Below are 22,503 nucleotides of genomic sequence, written 5' to 3'. Positions count from 1 at the left end.
GTTCTCACAGTTTCAATGAAATTAAAAAAAAACTGTATATTATGCAAACTGATTGAAAATAAAACACTCTCATTTTTCGTATAACTCTCTAAAAGAAATGAATGTCTGCAGGAACAAAATCCACTATGTTTTTGATTAAAATTAAAACAGAAAAAGCATGGCAAAATGTTAACCTGATCACTTAAAAACAAATACAGTACAATGACTGACTCAGTATAATCATTTTCTTATTTTCATTCTTCAAAAAACAATAGCTGTTTGTAGTATCTGTGTCTCTTCCATGGCCATTGTTCCACAAGTCCACTGCGTCTACATTGTTTTTCAGGTTGTCCATCCTGCAGCATTTGGAACTGGGTGATGGCTCGGAAATTCTTACTTCATGAGAATATAAAACAGTTTTTGACCACAAATATTATTAAAATGATAATTCCCGCACTTGCCACCCTTCTCCCATCACTAAGCCACAATTTGGAATTAATATTTGTCCCTCACTTAAATTTGGAATCTGTACTCTACTGGGGAATAAAAAAATGTGTGTAACTGGACTTTTACACTATTTGCGGAGTGAGCTCAACACAATGATTCAAGGGACTTTTCCATTTTTTTTTTTTTTTTTTTGATTTGGTAGATTTTTTGATTTGGTAGAACTTCATTGTTCTGATATTGGGCTTTGCTGCAAGATGGCGACGAGTGAAGTGATGCATAGTGAATGAGTGAATAAAAGTTACTGTTCTGTCGTAAAAAAAGGAATCCTGTGAAAAATGTAAAAGTGAAATCGAAAAACTAAACGAACGCATTTCAAGTTTACGAAAAGTTGTAGATGTTCTAAGACGTGAGATTTCGCATATAACTAATGAAAACTGTGAGCTGAAGAAGTTGCGCCATATTCTAAATGATAAAACAATAAAGCCACAAAACGGGTACCTGGTGAGTTATGAGAATCGGAAAGGAAGCGATAGACACGCATCAAAGGCAGCAAATGAAATTATGATTACAGATAAAAACAGGTACAGTGTTCTGTCGAATAGTAGTGATGCCTGCAATTAGGATATGCAAAACGCTAGTGAAGTGATGCAAGACAGTGAAACAACGTCCGAGTGGATAAAAGTGTCGCTAAAAGGTAATCCCTTGTCCACTAAAAAATAACAAACTCCGTAAAATCTGTCACATTTTGCAATAAAAACAAATACGACGTTTTGCAACAAAGTGAAAATACAAATAAACGAAAGCCGACATGTGTGACAAAGAAGAAAGAATCAAAAGTCTACGTCTTTGGAGACAGTCACGCCAAAGGAATTTCTCAAGAACTGCAAGTAAATAGTAAATCAACGACAGTCACATGCATGGTTAAACCAGGTGCTGGTTTCAAAGAAGTTACGGAAAACATCGTAAAGTATAACTATGAGAAGCAGGGCAGTGTTGTAATCTGCGCAGGAGCTAAAAACATTTACGAAAACAATGCTATGAAAATGTATAAACAGCTCTTGAGTCTTTTGCTAGTACTGTCAAATACAAACATTTTACTGGTGAACTTTACCCACAGCATGATTTACTGAATGGTCATGCGTGAATAAGGAAATTCACAGAATTAATGCGAAACTTAAAAGTAGTTGTAGGCTATTCAGCAATGTGAAATTGACTCAAGCACACTTGACAGAGAATGTTTTATGAAACATGGGCTTCACCTTAACAGAAATGGAATTAAATGCAATTACAAAGCGACAGCCACTGAACTGGGATGGTACAAATCTCCAATAGCAGAAACACCAGCAAAAACAGGAGCAGCACGCAAATGGACCATCCAAAAAACGGTAGCAACAGAGGAACCTACTACTGAACCAACATTAGCAGCAGCAGAACTAACAACAGAAGCAATAGTTACAGCATCAAAAACCAACCAACCAGAATCATTAGCAGTCACAGCAACATCAGAAGCAGTAGTTCCAACATCAATAACCAAGCAACCAGAATCACTGGCACTCACTGCAACAGCACACAGCAGCAGCAGTGGTAATAGGAGCAGTCATCACACCAGAAGAAGGCAGCCACCCTTGAGAAGCCAGGATTTTTGCTGGGGCAAAGCAGTGAACAACAGCACATAACAGGGAAAGAGATAAATGCTTGCAAGCAGAGGAATCTACAACAAGGATTTTTGGTACCCGGCCTCAGTTACAAGACTAACATAAGGCAGATACCTTCAGATACACCAACTTCCAAGTCTAACTGGCAGCAGACTCACCTCCACTGTCATCAACAGAAGAATAACCATGCCACGAGCTCATCTAAAGGATTTTTTAGCATCAGGTCTAAAGGGAAAGGCGCCACCAAGATAAGTGAAAACAAATGCCTAACAGTGTTTCACCAAAACATTCAAGCCATAAAGAGCAAAGCACAACAACTAGAAGAAGAATTGGAAAATTTTGATAGCCAAATTTTGTGTATCACTGAACACTGGTGCAAAGGGAAGGAAATTGAACACTTTGCATTAGCCTCGTTTGACCTTGCATGTTACTATAGCAGAATCTCAATGAATGGTGGAGGTTCATGTATCTATGTAAAAAAAAGGTATGCCATTTAAAGTTAGATATGATCTTTTAGATCTAGGTGAGGACAAACATTTCAAACTTTCCGCTGTTGAAATAATAGGACCTGGCATAGCAAAAAAATTAGTCATATTTTGTGTGTACCCACTGTCCCAGTGGAGACATTGATATATTCTTCTCAAACTGAATCAAAGCTTAAACAAGGTTTCTGGACCAAAAGCAAATGTAATTATCTGTGGTGACTTAAACATTAATATGATGAAGCCTAATAAGGCTAGCAACATATATGTGGATATTCTAAGCTGTCATGGAATATCCTCCCTTGTTAATTGTCCAACTAGAATAACGAAAGAATCCTCCTCATCTATAGATCACGTAGCTACAGATATTGATAGTAAAAAAATGTCATATTGTTGTCCAAAACCTGGGCCTATCAGACCACCTCTGCCAGATCTCAAAAACTAACATTCATGTAGAAACTACTCCTAAACTTTGTACATACAAAAGAATGTTTTCCAAATCAGCCCTGTATCAGTTTAAATCCCAGCTAGAATATGAAGATTGGAGGGAAGTCTATGCAGAAACCAATGCAAATCAGAAATTTATCAAGTTCATGTCAATTTTTAAACTCAGATTTGAAGAGGTATTTCCCAAAACTCTTTATCAAATTAAAACTACAAAGAGAAATCAGTGGGTGACTACAGGTATCAAAAAATCTTCAGAAACTCTTAGATATCTCAACTCCATAAAAAATAATCAATCTAACCCAGAAGTTCTACGTGCTAGAAAAAGTACAGGAAAATATACAGAAAGGTGTTGCTAGCCGGGGGGGGGGGGGGGGGGGGGGGGGAACGAACCTTTCAAACAACAAAATATTACTTGAAGCTGAAAACAAGAGCAAAGCAGCCTGGAACATCGTCAAACAGGAAACATCTAACTCTGCTAAAAAGGACCTCAATTCACATATTAAAAACAAAGATGTACCAGTAGGTAACCCTAAAAAATTAGCTGATTTTGCAAACTCATATTTCAGTAGTATTGCAAAAAAATTACAGCAGAAATTTCCAGATACGTATGATTTACCTACTCAGAACCAGCCAACAAACTCAATGGTGCTCTTGCCAACTACAGAAAGGGAAGTGGCACTAGTAGTACACCAATTAAAAAATAAAACTTCAGTAGGACTTGAAGTCTGCGTATTAAAGATTGTATAGACTCCATAAAGGGCCCATTAACAGACATAATTAATGAATCTTTCGAATCTGGATACTTTCCGGAGTACCTAAAACAAGCAAAAGTTATACCATCCTTAAAAACGTAGATGTGGAAAATGTAGAGAACTACAGGCCGATCTCCATACTGTCTGTCATTTCTAAAATAATAGAAATACTAGTCAAAAAGAGACTGCTAAATTACCTGAATAAATATAATCTTCTTTCCAATGACCAATTTGGTTTTAGGCTCGGAAAAGGCACACAATCTGCTATAGCACAGTTCACTAAAGTAATTTTAGAAGAACTGGACAAAGGTGAAAATGTAAGTGGTATCTTTTTAGACTTGTCCAAGGCCTTTGATACAGTTGGCCACAAAATCTTACTTCATAAATTAGGGCAAATAGGAATAAGAGGTGTGACAAGGAAGTGGTTCAAATCATACTTGGAAACAATTCCCTTATAAAACACCTGTCTGACCCAGAAAATGTGAATATAGGTGTCCCACAGGGAAGTGTATTAGGCCCAGTATTCTTTCTTATATTCATTAACGACTTCCCACAAAGTATCAGACATGGCAAAAAAATACTTTTTGCTGATGACAGCAACATAGTAATAACAGGTGAAAATCCAACACAACTGTCAGAAAGAGCAAACGAGGCTCTCAATGATGTCCACAACTGGTCATTAAAAAATAAAGTAACCCTAAATGTAAAGATAACTAACTATATTAACTTCCAATTGAACAAAAACTCAATGCCACTAGAATAAAAGTTAATAATAATGAATTAGAATGTGTAACAAGTACCAAATTCTTAGGGATGAATGTAGACAGCCAACTGAAATGAACAAACCATGTCAAGATTTTGGCAAAGAAATTATCCACAGCATGATATGCTCTTAGAATCCTTGCAGCATGATATGCTCTTAGAATCCTTGCACCGGTATGCAATAATACTTGTCTTAAAATAACATATTACGGATATCTACACTCAGTCCTCAGCTATGGGATCATGTTTTGGGGAACAAGTGCCAGTAACATACAAACTGTGTTCAAAGTACAAAAAAGAGCCATAAGGATAATAACAGACAGCAACAACATGGCCCACTGTCTAGAATATTTAGAAATCTAGGAATTCTAACTGTTTCTTGTGAGTATATCTTTCAGAACATAATGTTCATTAAGAAAAATCTCAACATGTACAACACTAACAGCCTAATACATGACCATGAAACAAGAGCTTGTCACCACCTCCATCTAGATAGAAAGAACAAGGCAAAGACGCATAAAAGTATATTTTATAATGGGATAAAACTGTATAACAAATTACCACAAGAAATTAAAGAAATAAATGAGCCCCTCACTTTCAGACAAAAGCTTAAAACCTTTTTAGTAAGTAAAAGTTGTTATACTGTAAAAGAATATTTAACATAGATGTAGATTATTAGCAACATATGACATTATCACCAAAATATTATGTAATTATAAATGTGTGTATGACTAGTTATAAAAACTACACAAAATATGAGAAACCTGTTTCATTGTAAATGTAAATGTGTGCTCATGTGTTGTAAACTGACGACATCCATACAATATTTATTGTTCCACGGATGAATGAATAAATAAATAAATAAAATAAAATGAAGTTGAATTCCCATTGAAGCAAATGGACCTCGATGGACAATAGAGGGCAGTGTCACTGCAGCACTGCACCTGCCTAATGAATATGCCACCATCTCACCACGCAAATACACCAGTCAATAGTGTCTCACATGGCTAGCATAACTATCACCAGACCTTGATTGCTCAGTCGGCTATGTACTTTGTCTGATATCATTCATTAATGTCTCCACCACACACTATTGACTACTCGCCAACGATTTCACTTTGGTATTGGTTTTCCTTTTTGGTCTCATACTTGATATGTTGACAGTGTGGTATGAAAAGTTCGTTGCACTTCATTGTAGCCTAGATTGCTTTCACCTAGTTGTTGTTATGTTGTTCCACCATTTGGTCTGCCGTATTGCTTAACTGCTGCATGGGTTTGGGTCCCACCTGCAGGCAGTCTTCTCGACTTGTGTCATCATAGTTTCTCGCCTGTTTTTCTGACATGTCCATCTGGTGAACTGTGTATCTAGAAATTATTTACTCATTTATTTAGTCTACTTTTGTTTCGCCTATTTTGTCTTCATCTTTCCTTCTCTCCCTCTCCCTCTCCCTCTCCCTCTCCCTCTCCCTCCCTCTTTCCTTTTATCTCTCTCTCTGTATGTTTTTCCATCTCCTTTTCTACTTTCCTTTTGTTTTTGACTGCACTTTTCATCTTTATTTCTCACTCTGACCCCTTACCATTAATCTTGTCATTTTTAATTGAACCTCATCAGTGCTTATTGTTGTGCTGTGCCTGACCTCATGCTCTCTCAAAAGTTCCAGCTTTCATTTTGTCTCTCTTCGTCTTCACAAAAGAAGATTTCCTCTCAAGCAGTGGTCTGAGTAACTTGTCTCAGCTACCCAGCCCTATCTTTATTTCCTCCCTAATTAAAAAACTAACATTTCCAAATGTCTGCTAATAGTTTTTCTTCCTTTTTTAAATTGTTGAATGTGTTTATTGGTATTACCTGGAATTTTGTCATTTGACGGTAAGTGCTCGTCAGCTATTTTGTGCCCTAGTAATTTTATAATTAATTAGACAGTCATCGAAAGATAGAAAAAGTCTGCTGCCCACTGCATATATCAGAGCAGACACACATCAAACAAACACTGATAAGTAACAATATTATGAAAAGGAAAGTTGCTACCCGCCATATAGCAGAGATGCTGAGTTGCAGCCACATTTGCCTGAGACTGCAGTCATGTGTGTGTGAGATGTGTTTGCGCGCGCGCGCGTGTGTGTGTGTGTGTGTGTGTGTGTGTGTGTGTGTTTTCATAATATTGCTACATTTCATCATGGATTTTCCATTGTTTGAAGAAATGATAAGTAGACTACATTTTGGAGTGTGAGTTTCCTTCATGTGCCAGAAGAAGGGAAATGAATGAAGGAAATGAGATGAATGAAGAGAGATGAAGTCATATTGTTAATACTCAGTATCCCCTCACAGAATACATACTTCTACAATGCCTAAGACTTTGGTACAGGTTCACAAGCTGTGTGATTAAAACCTGGAATTTCACAATTCGTCTTACAGTCTGCTATTGATTCCTGGTACCAATCTGTCTTCATCCTAGTCTATTCTCTCCTATTTCTGTATGCAACTTTTAAGGCATTATTCATTCTCTTTCATTTCTGCCACCATATTCACCATCACAAATATGTACTTACAAAACATGTCCATAAAATAAGGTCTCCAATTTTTTCATGTAGAAAACGTGTTTATTGGTAATGATTGTTACATTGATGGAAAGTGTGGACATTCAGAAATTTTTTAGTGCAATCACTGTTGCAATCAATGCACATATGCATAGTCTATGGCTTTTTTCTTATACCCTTCTCATAGAACTCTACCACCACATTGTACAGGTAGTATTCAACTTCATTCTTCAACTCGTCTTCAGTCTGGAAAAACATTCCACCCAGATGTGACTTCAACTTGGAAAACAGATAAAAATCACTAGATGCCAAGTCTGGGCTGTAGGAGGAAGGGTAAGGATGTCCCATCCCGAACTGGGCCAGGAGATTGGGTGTTGTATGGGCAGTATGGGGACAAGTGCTGTATAGGCAGTATGGGGACAATTGCTGTCATGATGGATACACACTCCCTTCCACAGCATTCTCCTCTTCCAATTTTGAATCATACAATGCAGTTGTTTTAATGTTTTGCATTAGTTAGCAGCATTTATTATTGTGTCACTAGACATAAACTTGCACAACAATACAGCTTTTCTGTCCCAGAACAAATGGGCAATCACTTCGCCTCCAGACAACGTTTGTTTGAACTTTCGCAGCTTTGGCGAATTTGAATGCTGCCACTGATGAGGCTTTTCCTTAGTTACAGGTGTCATGCAGTGTACCAGGTTTTGTCACCAGTGATAACTGAATACAGAAATTCCTCATCCTGTTTTGCATTGCACTCCAGGAATCCAAAGGCTGCTTCATCTCATTGTTGTTTATGGTGTTCGTGTAGCATTCTGGGGATCCACCTCACACACACCTTGCAATAATGCAAATGTTCTGTGAAAATCTTGTCATTCATAATCTTACTGACTTCAGGGATCCATTCTCACAGCTTGAAAACTGTCACACACCTATCCTCAAGCATTTGTGTCTCCACTTTTGCAATTGTTTTGGCCAAAACTCAATGCCGATCAGAACAGTGTCCATCATGGAGATCTTTATGCCCATCCTTGAACTCTCTGATCCACTTTCACACATTTTTGACATCCATACATTGTGGCCCATAGACTTCGTGTAACTGATGATGAATGCCAATTGGGATAGTGCCCTCGGCACTCTGAAACCAGACCACTGTACACAGTTCACACCTAGTGGCAGAAGTGAGGGGAGCTCCATTGTGAAGAGCTGCCAAATCAAGACTGAGCATCACACCAGGCTTGGGTGGGTGGGAATTTGAAAGGGGGAGCCAAGCTACATGCCAGTGTTGCCGGATCTAATGTAAAAGCATTCATTGTGGCTCCAGCACCTTGATGACCTCATTTCAAGTCAAGCCTCATATTTTTCATTTACAAATTGCCTATACATTTTACAGGCTTGCGCATACTCTTTGATTTCTTTTCTTATTTCTCTCTCACCATTTAAATCTTTTACCTTTTTCTGTGTTGTGATTAATCTTTATGTTATTGGTGCCTTATTTAGAGTTTGTATTTCCATTGTGTCTGACTTCTTGACAAATCTTCTACTTTGACATACACAGTCTAAACTTGACATTTCTTTGTTTATTCCTGTCTATATCTGTCCTGCTGTTAACTTTGTGGCTTCCAATTAATATAAGTTTTCTTACTTATTTAATTTTTGTTGAAGCGGACATGTGTCAGTGCCATAGAATAGTTAGTTCATTTGTTAGTTTCATGTTCCATGGATCATTTGTACAATTAATCATAATGATGTGGAATGAGTCATTTTCCAGTCATAGTAAAGATCTGTATGTAAATATGGCTACATGCTGACCATTTACAAGACTGATTAGTTGCTTTAAAAATATAAAAATGAGTTAGTAATTTCTACCCATCAACTTTTACACATTGCAAAAAATATGAATTCTTCTGTGGAATAGAAAGAGTTATCAAGGAGAAACATTTGCAGTTTGTTTTCAAATTTATTTGCTTATGACTTGTTTAAATTCATCAGTCGCTTTTATAAGAGTAGTCACCGTGCTGCAATTTTTCTCGAAACCAGACTGGTATTCATCTAAAATTATTTTATGTTAAGTAATTCTAAGCTGATCCTGAACTATGTATTCTAAAACCTTAGACAAAGCTGGTAGGATGCAAATGTGCCTGTGTCAAAGGTTCTTTGGCTGATTGCTTTTTGGGCAATGGTTTTTAAGAGTCAAGAAAAATACTAGGTGTCAGAAGTAAGCTCAAACATATTCAAGTACTCAAATATTACACCTTGAGCAGATAAGCCAGGTGCAGAGATCTGATCAATGTGAATTACTCTATTGGGAGACTTGGTTGCAAATACATTGATAAGGTATGAGTGTCTGCTTTATGATGATTTGGCTCAAGTACGAGCAAAGAAAGATTTGAGTAGGGAAGTATACACATAAATTTTGACCAAGAAGGACTGTTGTTAAGAAAATTTATGTTCATATCTTCTGCTATAATTATGTGCTCATACAAATATTCATGATCCGAGAGTGTGGATTCAAAGCTAGATAGCTGTCTGACAGCTATGTGCCAGCTGTCCTTGTATAACACAGAAAAAGACACCTTCTGTTGAGAGTTATGCTAGGTTAGTATTTAAGCAACACAAGAGGTGTTGAGTTTCCACTTTGGCTCACATAGTTTCATTTCATGCTATTCAATTCTGCATGTTTGTAACTGCCTTCTTCCCAACTGTGGTCTCAATAATTATTTTGCCATCCTGAATCCACACATTCTACAGACTGAAATGGAATATTGCATTGTTCAAAATCTTTAGCTGTTCCCTTGCAAGATCTTCTCTTATTGTAAACCCTGACTTTGCTAGTTTTTCCTTATAGCTACAGATTTACACACTTTTTTAGTAAGAGTTAATCTTCACAGTTACTGAATGAGGTTTCATACCAACTGATAGTCTTTGTCCTGCCCACTGGTTCCTGTCAGTGTCAGCCTTACTATAACGCTTACTTTTCACATGCAGGTTGTCTGTGTCTTCTGCCTCATCTTCTGCTATGCCAAACAGCTGCAGTCTGTTTCATACTGTCCTAACTCATCCATTGCAACAGACAGTTTTTCTTCCAAATCTAGTGTCTTTCTCTTGTATTCAGACACAAACTTTTTTAAAGCAGTAATTTCAGCAGTATTGATTTCAACAGTTTCACAAATTTTGGTTAAGACTGCTGCAGTTACTGCATCTGATATAGTGCCAGCAATCAGATTGAGCTTATCTTTATTGTGAAGTGCAGCACTAACCTCAAAAAAGCAGACCAGTTCTTCATTACTCGGAAATTGCACATCACCTACCACCATAAGGCAGGCTGCCACACCCACTACTTCCCCATTGCTGGATGTGGTGTTGTTCTGTTTCCTGTTTACCATTTTTCAGTGTGGGTATGGAGCATAGAAAATATAGCACTATTGTGATGAACACTGCTGTTTATGTGAGTCCCACTTGTTCTGAACACCACCACTCACCTTCAATTCTGCCTAAAATTTGTGGGTCATACGTAACACATGAACACTTTAGCTGCCATCTTGAATATACAACATCTTGTCTGGTATATGGTGGAGGGTATTTTGTGTATCACTGCCATTTCCTCCTTTTCCTGTTCCAGATGGAATGGTTCACAGAAAGAATGACTGCTGGTGAGCCTCCATGTAAGTTTGAATCTCTAATTTTTACCTTCACAACCTTTCCACAAGTTATACATGGGGTGGAAAAAAATATAGGAACACCACGAGAAATTCAGATACTAGTGAATCCCGTAGGTCACACTGCTCTATTTGACCTTGAATGGCACTTGTACATTGTTCCCAGTAATGGCATGTGTCAGTTGTAGTCATAACAGTGTTCTGCATAGTTGTGAGTGCATTATGCTGGAGCTCTGTGCATTCAAGCATGGGCAAATCACTGAGTGAGGTGGCACAGTGGTTAGCACGCTGGACTCACATTCGAGAGGATGACAGTTCAAACCCATGTCCGGAAATCCTGATTTAGGTTTTCTGTGATTTCCCTAAATCACTTCAGGCAAATACTGGGATAGTTCCTTTGAAAGGGCATGGCCGATTTCCTTCACCAGCCTTCCCTAATCTTATGTATATTAGGTGTGTTAAGGCATTCAGCCTGACTGGGTTGCCTCCAAACACGTCTCCGACAATTGTCTGGTTGATGGCATATGCGACACTTGTCAGTGAAGAGAACATGATGCCAATCCTGAGCAGGGCCCATCTGTACTGTGCTGCGTGGTGTCGTGGTTGCAAAGATGGACCTCGTCATGGACGTTGGGAGAGAAGTTGTGCTTCATGCAGCCTATTGCGCACAGTTTGAGTCGTAACATGACATCCTGTGGCTGCACAAAAAGCATTATTCAACATGGTGGCATTGCTGTCAGGGTTCCTCCGAGCCATAATCCATAGGTAGCAGTCATCCATTGCAGTAGCAACCCTTGTGCGGCCTGAGCGTGGTATGTCATCAATAGTTCCTGTCTCTCTGTATCTCCTCCCAGTCCGAACAACATCGCTTTGGTTAACTCCAAGACACCTGGACATTTCCCTTGTTGAGAGTGCTTCCTGGCACAAAGTAACAATGCAGATGCAATCAATCTGCAGTATTGACTGTCAAGACATGGTTGAACTACAGAAAACATAAGCCATGTAACTCCTTCCTGGTGGAATGACGGGAACTGGTGGGCTGTTGGACCCCCTCCGTCTAATAGGCGCTGTTCATGCATGGTTTTTTACATCTTTGGGCGGGTGTAGTGATGTGTCTGAACAGTCAAAGGGACAGTGTCTGTGATGCAATATCCACAGTCAACTCCTATCTTCAGGAGTTCTGGGAACTCAGGTGAAGCAATACTTGTTTTGATGTGTGTATTGAAAATGCATAGTCACATATTTTCAGGAGGCATGGAGAAATTCTTTTGTTCTTTTTATTCTGATTTAAAAATGTGATATATTAAAAATTAATTTTTATTTAAATAATTGTTGATTCTACTGTAGCAATTATGTACATCATTGTCCCTTTTGAACTGTAGCGGATTATTTACAACAAAGCTCACGAGGGAGTAAATATGCTGTTTCCAATTTAAAATCTGTTTTTTTCTCACAACACATAATTGTATATGCATAGGTAATATCAACAATGTACGATATGCAGTTTTATTTTGTGTGCACTGTTTATTTTATATGAAATTTACTGCTATACTTATTTCTAGGACAGGCTTGTTGCTTACATTATTATTCATGTTAAATCCAAATTATACAGGCATTTATGAATAACCCACCACATAAGTTATTTTTTAAATGACTCACATGTCAACATCTTTAGATCATTTGGCAGAAAATTATGAAAAATAGCTCCTTTGACTTATGGGCTTTCTGCTGTTAATCTTCTGTTAACCATATGAAAGTATGTTTATGCCTTATATCATAATTGTTAACTGGCATGTTCCTATTTGTGACCTTAGTGTCTTCTTTCACTAGCGTAATAGTTTCTAGCACATTATAATACAACCTGTGAGAACATTAAAAATAGTAAATAGGCATTTACAAGACATTCCTTGTTTCACTGTTGCTACAACCCCCTAGCGTCTCTTTCATGTTATAAGGCAGGATGTGCCCCACAACAAGCATCCGTAAATAGTTTTCAAGGGATGGCCAAATGGAGGGCGGGATTTTTTTAATATAAAATTTTGAAAGGATGACTTGTAGATAGCCACAAAAAAGTTCCAGTTCAGATTTTCTTAAAAACCTGCATAATACAGTATATTAAATCATTTTCTTGAAACAGAAAGATATGTACATGCTACATTTTTCCCTTTCCTTGAGAGCTGGGAAGAGGGAAAGGGGGGTTCGGGGGGGAGGGGGGGGGGGGTCGGGCGGCCCCTGCTGGCTCTCTGGTGTGGGCTCACTTGCCCCGCAATACTACTCCATAAGACAATAAAGGGTAGATTAATCCAAAATACACAGCCCTCAGTGTTCCAGGATTAAGGTATCATGTAACTGAATGTGCAGAGTTGTGCTTGCTGGCCACTGGAGGCACATAGTCTGGTCGAACAGTTACCATGCCTCTCTATTAAAGACACACTATGCACCCTTTTGGCCATTCTAGTTGAAACAGTGAAGCAAACATCATGAGTGTAACAGTCAAGTGTGTGAACACAAAAAAGGCAAGACCAAATTATTCCATTCCACAACAAGAATTTATTTACAATTCATATGTGCATACAGAATCCACTCATATTGTCCACAAATTGTGTGAACAGAAGTTTCCAAGTGTTCAAATTCCGAGTTGTGATGTAATAAACAAATTAGTGAATAAATTTTGTGAAACAGGAAGTGTTAATGACAAGAAGCATAAATGATGACAGACAGTGCTCAGAGAAGCTCATGTCGATGACATTGCATAATGCCTTGAAAATTTCCTTACAAATTTCGTGCACACCTGTACAAAAAGCTACTAAGTTACTTGGGCTAAGACTCTATAAAGTAACAGTTGTGCAACAACTTAAACCTGGTGATCCTTCACACAGGGTTAGGTTTTGCGAATGAGTTTTGAAACAAGTGCGTGATGGTGAAATGGATCTGTACCTCATTCTATTTTCAGATGAGGCTTGGTTCCATTTACACTGGTATGTTAATTCCCAAATCTGTCAACAATGGAGTGCCAAAAGACACATTCTGCTTCATGAGGAACCCCTTCATGATCAGAAAATAGGAGTGTGATGTGCAGTTAGTAGTGATGGAATAATAGTCCCTATGCTTTTAATGATACTGTTAACAGTGAAAGAACTGTTTTTTAATGAAGTGAGTGAAAGAGAATGAAGCTCTACATTTTCAGCAGGGTTTGACAATGGCTCATATAGCCAATGTTGCTTTGCAGGCAATTCATTATGTGTTCCATGACAATAATATCCAACTCACCCAAAGTCCTGAATCAACCCCATGCAATTTCTGTTTGTGGGGAGCACTAAAGGATAAAGTGTACACGGCAAATCAGCATGCATTACAAGAACCCAAGCATAATACCCATGAACCAATTAATTCAATTTGTCAAAGAGAATTACATTGTGTATTGTCTAATTTCTTGAACAGATATCAGAAATGCATGGTAAACAATGACAGGCAACTCCAGTATCTCCTTGCATGACATGGATGAGTACAAATTTTTGTTCACACATACTTTAAATTTGGTACTGCAGTGACGAAGCATCTGGTTCACTGGACAACAGAGCACATGTTGGGCACCTTCTACTGTGCCGTGCGTCAGGTCATCAGATAAATGAGACACACTGTATACACCCAAGTATTACATTCTGAACAGCTTTTCGACAAAATCTTATCGTTCACAATATTTTGTCTGGTTGTACCACTCAATTTAAAGTGGATAATGTTTGTGGTTTCTGGATTGTTTCTTTCAAAATGAGGTCTTGCCTCTTCAATAAGTTCTGAATCTCTTCAATAAAGCTGAACTCACTGTATGCACAACAGACAACATATGTGTCATCAGCATACACAGTGACCAGATGCTTATTATCTGGGAAATCTGGCAAGTCATTTACATAACATAAACAGGAATAGAGCTAAAATGGAGCCCTGAGGAACATCAAAATGTACATATATCTTTTTTTTTTTAATTCTTGATTGTCTACTCTCCAATATATCTCCATTCTCAACTATAATTTCTGTACACTGTAATCTACCTTTCACATATGTTTCTAGCAATCGCATGAAAGGAAGGAAGTAATGAAGATTAGAATTTAATGTCCCATTGATAGCAAAGTCATTAGAGATGGAGTACAAACTCAGATTACTGAAGTAAATTTCCTATGCCCCTTCAAAGGAATCAGCCTGGCACTTCCATGGGGCAATTTAGGGAAATCACAAAAAACCTAAATCTGGATGGCCAGACAGGGATTTGAACCGTCTTCCTCCCAAATGTGAATCAAGTATGTTAACCACTGTGCTACCTTGCTCGGTAGCTTTTGGCACTCCAGTCTGACCTGCTGGAGATGGCAGTCATGTGTGAGTGAGGTATTCTTGCGCGTATGAATGTGTGTTTGTTTTCATTTTTAAAGAAAGCATTGCTCAAAACCTGATTGTGTAATGGTCTTTTTGTTGTGCCTGTCTACAATTAAATCTGTCATCTTTGTAGTGAGTAAAAATCGATGCGTTTCCTAATATTGTTTATTTTCCAACCTGGAACTCCCATTGTTTACACTATGCTGTTTCCTGATAGTATCCTCTTGTGCTCATACATTTTTCTTGATTTGATTCTGGTACTTCAGTTTAGCAGTAGTGCGTGATCTAAATGATCTGAGACACGACCATTTATGATGTGTGCTGAGATGATGTGGTCATAATTTGTTATAACATGATCTGTTGAACTACTATCTGTGTTAACTATTCTAGTGGCTATTACTCCAAGTAGATGTCTAGCCCCAGAAGATATCTACATCTACATCTGCATCTGTACTCTGCAGACCACTGTGAGGTGCATGGCACAGGATAGATTCCATTGTACCAGTTATTAGGGTTTCTTCCTTTTGCATTCACATATGAAGCATGGGAAGAATAATTGTTTGAATGCCCCTGTGTGTGCAGAAATTATTCCAATTATTTATGAGCCATAGGTGAGCAATACATGGGGAGGGGGGGGGGGGTGTAGTATATTCTTGGAGAAACCATTTAAAGCTGGTTTTTAAAACTTTCTTAATAGACTTTCTTGCAATAGTTTATATCTATCTTCAAGAGTCTTCCAGATCAGTTCCTTTAGTATCTCTGTGACACTCTCCTTCTTGTTAAACAGACCTGTGATCATATCTCTGTATATGTTCAATATCCCCAGTTAGACCTATCTGGTACGGGTTCCACAAGCTTGAGCAATATTCTAGAACCAGTCACATGAGTGATATGCAAGCAATCTTCTTTGTAGATTGATTGCACTTCCCCAGTATTCTACCAATAAATCAAAGTCTACTGCCTGCTTTACCATGTGACCATTCCATTTCATAACCCTACAAAGTGTTGTACCCAAGTCTTTGTATGAGTTGGCTGACTCTGACAGTAGCTCATTGATATCTTAGTCATCAAATACTACTCTTATTCATTTTGTGAACTGCAAAACTTTACATTTCTGAACATTTAAAGCATGTTGCCAATCTCTGCACCACTCTGAAATATTATCAAGATCTGACTGATTATGCAGCTTCTTTCAGATAGTACTTCCTTACACATAACTGAATCATCTGCTGAAAGTCTGATTTTACTATTAATATTGGCTGCAAGGTCATTAATACACAACATGAACAGTGAGGGTCCAGACACACTTCTCTGGAGCACCTGAAGTTACTTCTACATCCGACAATGTCTCTCCATCCAAGATAACATGTAGCATCCTCACTACCAAAAAGTCTTCAGTTTACCCAGAAATTTCACTTGATACCCCATACGATCATTACTTTGACAATAAGTATAGGTTAGGTCTTGAGTCAAATGCTTTTCTGATGCAAAAAATACAACATCTGTCTGATTGCCTTGGTCCAAAGCTATCAGTATATCGAGAGAGAAAAGTGTGAGCTGGGTTTCGCATGGGCAATGTTTTCAAAATCCATGCTGGCTGGCATTGAGAAGGTCACTCTGTTCAAGATATCTCATTATGTTTCAGCTCAGAATATGTTCTAAGATTCTACAACAAATCAAAGTCAAGGACATTGGACAATGATTTTGTGGATCACTCCTACCACCCTTCTTGTGAGCGGATGTGACCCGCATCTTTTTCCAAGAACTTTGCATGTTTTTTTGTTTGGGGGATCTACAAAAGATTATTGTTAGAAGGTGGTCTAACTCAGTCACAAATTCAGTATAGAATCTGACAGGGATTCCATTGTGCCCTGCAGCTTTGTTCAATTTTAACGATTTCAGTCATTTCTCAACACCACTGACATGAATACTTACTTCATCAATCTTGTCAGTGGTATGAGTATTAACTTGGGGCAATTCTCCTGTGTTTTCTTTTGTAAAGGAACATTTGAAAACAGAGTTCAGCATTTCAGCTTAATCTTTGCTTCCCTTGGTTTCACTTATTGTCTCATTCACTAGGGACTGGAACTAACTTTGGTGCCATTAGCAGCCTATACATATGACCAGAATTTCTTTGGGTTCTGTGATAGTTCACTTGACAATATTCTGCCATGGTAGTCATTGAAGGCACCATGCATTTCTCTCTTGATAGCCAAATGCAATCTATTCTGCATCTCTCTATCTATAGCCATAAACTTTGTTTTACACCTATCAAGCAGTAATCTCTGTTTCTTTAGAAGTTTATTTACAGTGACTGTACACCATGAACTGCTCTACTGGGTATATATCTATACAGCACATAGTCAACCATTCTTTTAAACTTGAGCCAGGGACCTTCTAAATGCTCCTACCCTGTGTTGAATATTTCAAGTTATTCACAGGTATATGACACTGCTGATATATATATATCACTTCTGAAAGAAAGGATATTGCAGACATGGCATAGCCACAGCCTGGGGGATGACTCCAGAATGAGATTTTCACTCTGCAGTGTAGTGTGCACTAATATGAAACTTCCTGGCAGATTAAAACTGTGTGCCGGACCGAGACTCAAACTCGGGACCTTTCCCTTTCACGGGCAAGTGCTCTACCAACTGAGCTACCCAAGCACAACTCACACCCCATCCTCACAGCTTTACTTCTGTCAGTACCTCATCTCCTACCTTCCAAACTTTACAGAAGCTCTGCTGCAAACCTTGCAGCCTGAAAGAAAGGATATTGTGGAGACATGGCTTAGCCACAGCCTGGAGGATGACTCCAGAATGAGATTTTCACTCTGCAGTGTAGTGTGCGCTAATATGAAACTTCCTGGCAGATTAAAACTGTGTGCCGGGCCGAGACTCAAACTCGGGACCTTTACCTTTCACGGGCAAGTGCTCTACCAACTGAGCTACCCAAGCACAACTCACACCCCATCCTCACAGCTTTACTTCTGTCAGTACCTCATCTCCTACCTTCCAAACTTTACAGAAGCTCTGCTGCAAACCTTGCAGCCTGAAAGAAAGGATATTGTGGAGACATGGCTTAGCCACAGCCTGGGGGATGACTCCAGAATGAGATTTTCACTCTGCAGCAGAGTGGGCACTGATATGAAACTTCCTGGCAGTTTAAAACTGTGTGCCAGACCGAGACTTGAACTCGGGACCTTTGCCTTTTGCGGGCAAGTGCTCTACCAACTGAGCTACCCAAGCATGACTCACGCCCTGTCCTCACAGCTTTACTTCTGTCAGTATCTTGTCTCCTACCTTCCAAACTTTACAGATGCTCTCCTGCGAACCTTGGAGAAGTAGCACTCGTGAAAGAAAGGATATTGCGGGGACATGGCCTAGCCACAGACTGGGGGATGATTCCAGAATGAGATTTTCACTCTGCAGTGTAGTGTGCACTAATATGAAACTTCCTGGCAGATTAAAACTCTGTGCCGGACCGAGACTCGAACTTGGAACCTTTACCTTTCACGGGCAAGTGCTCTACCAACTGAGCTAGCCAAGCACGACTCACGCCCCGTCCTCACAGCTTTACTGCTGTCAGTTACTCATCTCCTACCTTCCAAACTTTACAGAAGCTCTCCTGCGAGGATGGGGCATGACTGGTGCTTGGGTAGCTCAGTTGATAGAGCACTTGCCCGCGAAAGGCAAAGGTCCCGGGTTTGAGTCTCGGTCCGGCACACAGTTTTAATCTGCCAGGAAGTTTCATAAGAGCGCACACTCGGCTGCAGAGTGAAAATCTCATTCTGGAAACTGTTATCAATTTCAGGTTTGACCCAGTTTTCTGATACCTAGTATTATGAGAGCTTCACTGCTTTTCATGAGCACATCAAACTGTGGTACTTTGTTGTAAATGTTTTGGCAGTTTACTATTAGGATTTAATGCTCTTGCCAGTGGAGGCACTTCTTTCAATACTGCACTGATACTTCTGAGTTTCCTCAGCTATTATTATCTGCATTGAATGAAGAGTCACCTTATCTAAAAAATTCCTGTGGGCTCCTCACATGCAGTCAGCTACCTGAGTAGCAGCCTGACACGTTTTAGGATCCCTACCGTTCTCAACCCTATAGCACAAGTCCAGGAAGTCTCAGCATAGCTTGTCACAGAACTTTTGAAGTCTCTGGTTCAGTCCTTCTGGTTGACTCAGAAGCAAAGGGCCACAATCAGTTCTGGGGACAATACTGCAAATTGAGAGCTTCTTTGAAACTCCATGCATAAGCCTAGTCTTCTCAACCTTCTCTGCCAGTCTCTGGAATGGTCCAAGAATGACCTCAGAGCCCAGATGACAGGCATCATTTGTTTCAACATGCGCCACAATCTGTGGTTGGTTGCTCCCTGTTCCATCAGTTGCTGCTGGAATAGCCTCTTCAACATGGTGAATGAGGCCCTGAGGCATACAAACTGAGTGCATCTGTTGTCCTTTCTCATCCCTTGCTGCCATTTTACTAAGGGGTACCATCATTCTCCACACTTTTGAACTGCAGATGATGAATAGTCTCCTATCCTTTGGCGTTTGCCTCCTCCTGTCACCAGACAAAACAAGTTTCCCCAAAACAGGTGAAGTGAGTCTCAATGGCTCAGTTTCAGTGAAAGACAGCACCTCAGACTTGTTGGTTAGGGGGATAGGTATAACACACTGAGTCCTCCCTAGTCCTCTCTGTACAAGATGTCTAGATCTACCATTGACATGCCACTTGCAGTCGAGTGGATGAGTAATGACATGTATACTTGAGGTTTCTGTGGTACAGGTGTCAGAGGTACATGTCTCTCAAGATAGGATACAGTATGTAAAACCTTAAGTTAAGATGAACAGTCGAGATCTCAACTGTTCATTTTAACTTAAATATAGCATCAAGTCCTTGCTCCCCGTAGGCTATGTTGTCAAAATTTATGAACATGTAAAACGTTTGCTTTGCAAACAGACACATGAAGTGTTTATATTCAGATTTCCAAGTATCATGAGATTTTACACTTCTATGCCCTGACATTAATTTACTTAAAACTTCATCTAGCGATTTCAAAGAAGTATCAAAATCTCCTGAGAGAGATCTACACACACCTACAATAAAGAAAGGAATGGTCTCAAATACAAATTTCAGAATTGCAATTTTGAACTCTTTGTCAGTGTAAAGCTTCTTCGCCCACAGCACTTTTTCTGTGGTGGTCATAAGCTTATTTTTCTCGAGCAAATGGCAGCATAGTAAATGGCAACATTGTCAAATTTATTATGTTCTCTACAGTAACACATTGAAAGGTTATAGACTTTGAAATAATGAATGTTATCTGCTCATTTGTAGTATTCTTAACAACTACTAATGTGGAGCTAATCTTGTGATAATTCAAAAGCATGTATTTTGTTTCCTAAGCATTGTACATTATAATGCAAAACTTATGGATTACTTTTGTGTGAATTAAAGTCTGTGCAAGGCATATAAAAATCACGTACTGATGTTATCTAGTTGGCATTGGTGGGGAGAATGCTTCTCCTTAAAAAAATGTAAATGTATTGCTTCACTGATATTGCATGATTTATTCTTATTATTACCTAGTACATCTTTCTTCGTTCTATGCTTTAGATATGACTTTATCCATTAACCCTTTCAAGACGGATTTTTTAAATTTTGTATAGAAACTTCTTCTTTTGACCACATAGTGTTTTATTAGTCTTGATAATATTACGAATACATTTTTGTCAATTCTGAACTCACTTCCTGCAATTAGGCCCTGGGACACTGGTGTCCCAGTGGTCTTACTGAGCGGGACATGGGTGTCCCACTAGGCTTACTGAATGGGACAAATGTTGTCCCACCAGTACCCAATAGGAGTTACTAATATATATATAGAAAACAAGATCTATACAATCAGTTTTTTATTACACTAGTTAGTAACAATTTGTAGAACACATTTACTATCAAAGAATTACACATGTCTGATTTATTATAATCACATATGATATGTTCCAAAGCACTTTTTGCATTATGGATGCTGGCACATTTTGCAGGTAGTTTTTGTTCTTGTTTCCTTGTTGTTGCTGGAACACAAAATACACCATCTTCTTGTAGGTCCTTCTTCAGGGAGGTGTAGCCCTACATTCTGCATACCTCTTGCTCTCTTAGAAGGACGCCCAGTTGAGTATTTCCGCTGTACCTTGGCAGTCTTTTGTCCCTTGGCAATCATCTGCTCTGCTAGGTTGACTAGAAAATTTTTTAGTGGCACTGTCTTGTGTTGAATTTCCTTTTGTAAAATCCAGGCATTTACAACAATAGTTAGCTACAGTGTGTAGGACACTTTCTTCCATCATTTCTCAGATTTTCTGTCTAAATCATACAGTGTACTCAACTGATCAGCTAGGTCCACGCCACCCATATACTCGTTATAAGTTTTCAGTGCCACTAGACATTCTACAACCAATTTAGATCCATCTTTTGCTTTTCTGTTCACTGTACATACATCATTAGAATGACAGTTACTGACCAAAATTACTTCTATAGTGTCCTGCCATTTAAACCACAACATACCAGACAAATTGCAAAGAAACTCACATTCCCCCCGAGTAAGTTTCTTTGTTGACTTTGGCACATTTTTCCTGTTAGCCATACATGTACCAACAGCTGCAAATGGCAAGGTATCCATCAAATGAATTGATGTAAAATATCTATCAAATGACAACATTACATTAGTGTCTAATTGTTTTTGAGAGCTGCAGAACTACATGCTCACCCAATGTGCCATCCAAATTATTTGCATCCTTTCCACAATATATGTTGAAGTCATATATGTAGCCTGTTACAGAATCACTCCTCATCCATATCTTTATCCCATGCTTCACTGGCTTCATAGGAAGGTATTGTTTCAAGGCTGACCTTCCTTTGAACTTTACCATAGACCTGTCAATGCTTTGTGCTGTACTTTCCGACTTCGCTTTCTGAAAAGTGTTTCTCAGACAAGCGACTATTGACTCTAGGTAGTAAAGCTTAACAGCTGTGTCTGGTTTCTCAGGGAAATTGAAGTACAGTTTAGAAAGTAACACTTTGCACCTATTTCTGTAAATTGCTCTTTTTATAGCAACATTTCCCATTGAAGTATTGTGTGACCAATACTCCGAAAATGAGGACACTCTACCGTATCTTCCTTCGCCGTCGGCGTTGTCGTGGTTACCGTGAGACACCGTTATACCAAGAGGAAAGGCGCGTCGATCTTAGAGCATGAGATATGATGACCTTAAGCCATTGACAACACACAACGGTCACGGTAGCACCTGATTCCAGAATAGCTGCAGTAGTTAAGATCTACGAACTATCCCCTGTTGACCAGGTCCCCAAAACTTAACTCGTAACGAGATCCCTTCAAAGCAAACTGTCATAAC

General features: G+C 38.9%; 1 protein-coding gene across 1 annotated transcript; it reads right to left on the bottom strand.

Moving 5' to 3' along the window:
- Positions 1–21,434: 21,434 nt before the first annotated feature.
- On the bottom strand, positions 21,435–22,215 carry LOC124789183 (piggyBac transposable element-derived protein 4-like). Its single transcript, XM_047256477.1, has 2 exons — positions 21,858–22,215; positions 21,435–21,748 (listed from the first exon to the last, which is right to left on the bottom strand). Exons 1-2 carry the CDS (start codon positions 22,213–22,215, stop codon positions 21,435–21,437), a joined length of 672 nt encoding a protein of 223 aa, XP_047112433.1.
- Between the last annotated feature and the right edge of the window lie 288 nt (positions 22,216–22,503).

Source organism: Schistocerca piceifrons, chromosome 3 (assembly GCF_021461385.2).
Source record: "Schistocerca piceifrons isolate TAMUIC-IGC-003096 chromosome 3, iqSchPice1.1, whole genome shotgun sequence".
Classification (NCBI taxonomy): Eukaryota; Metazoa; Arthropoda; class Insecta; order Orthoptera; family Acrididae; genus Schistocerca; species Schistocerca piceifrons.
This window is presented reverse-complemented; position numbering and strand designations above follow the sequence as displayed.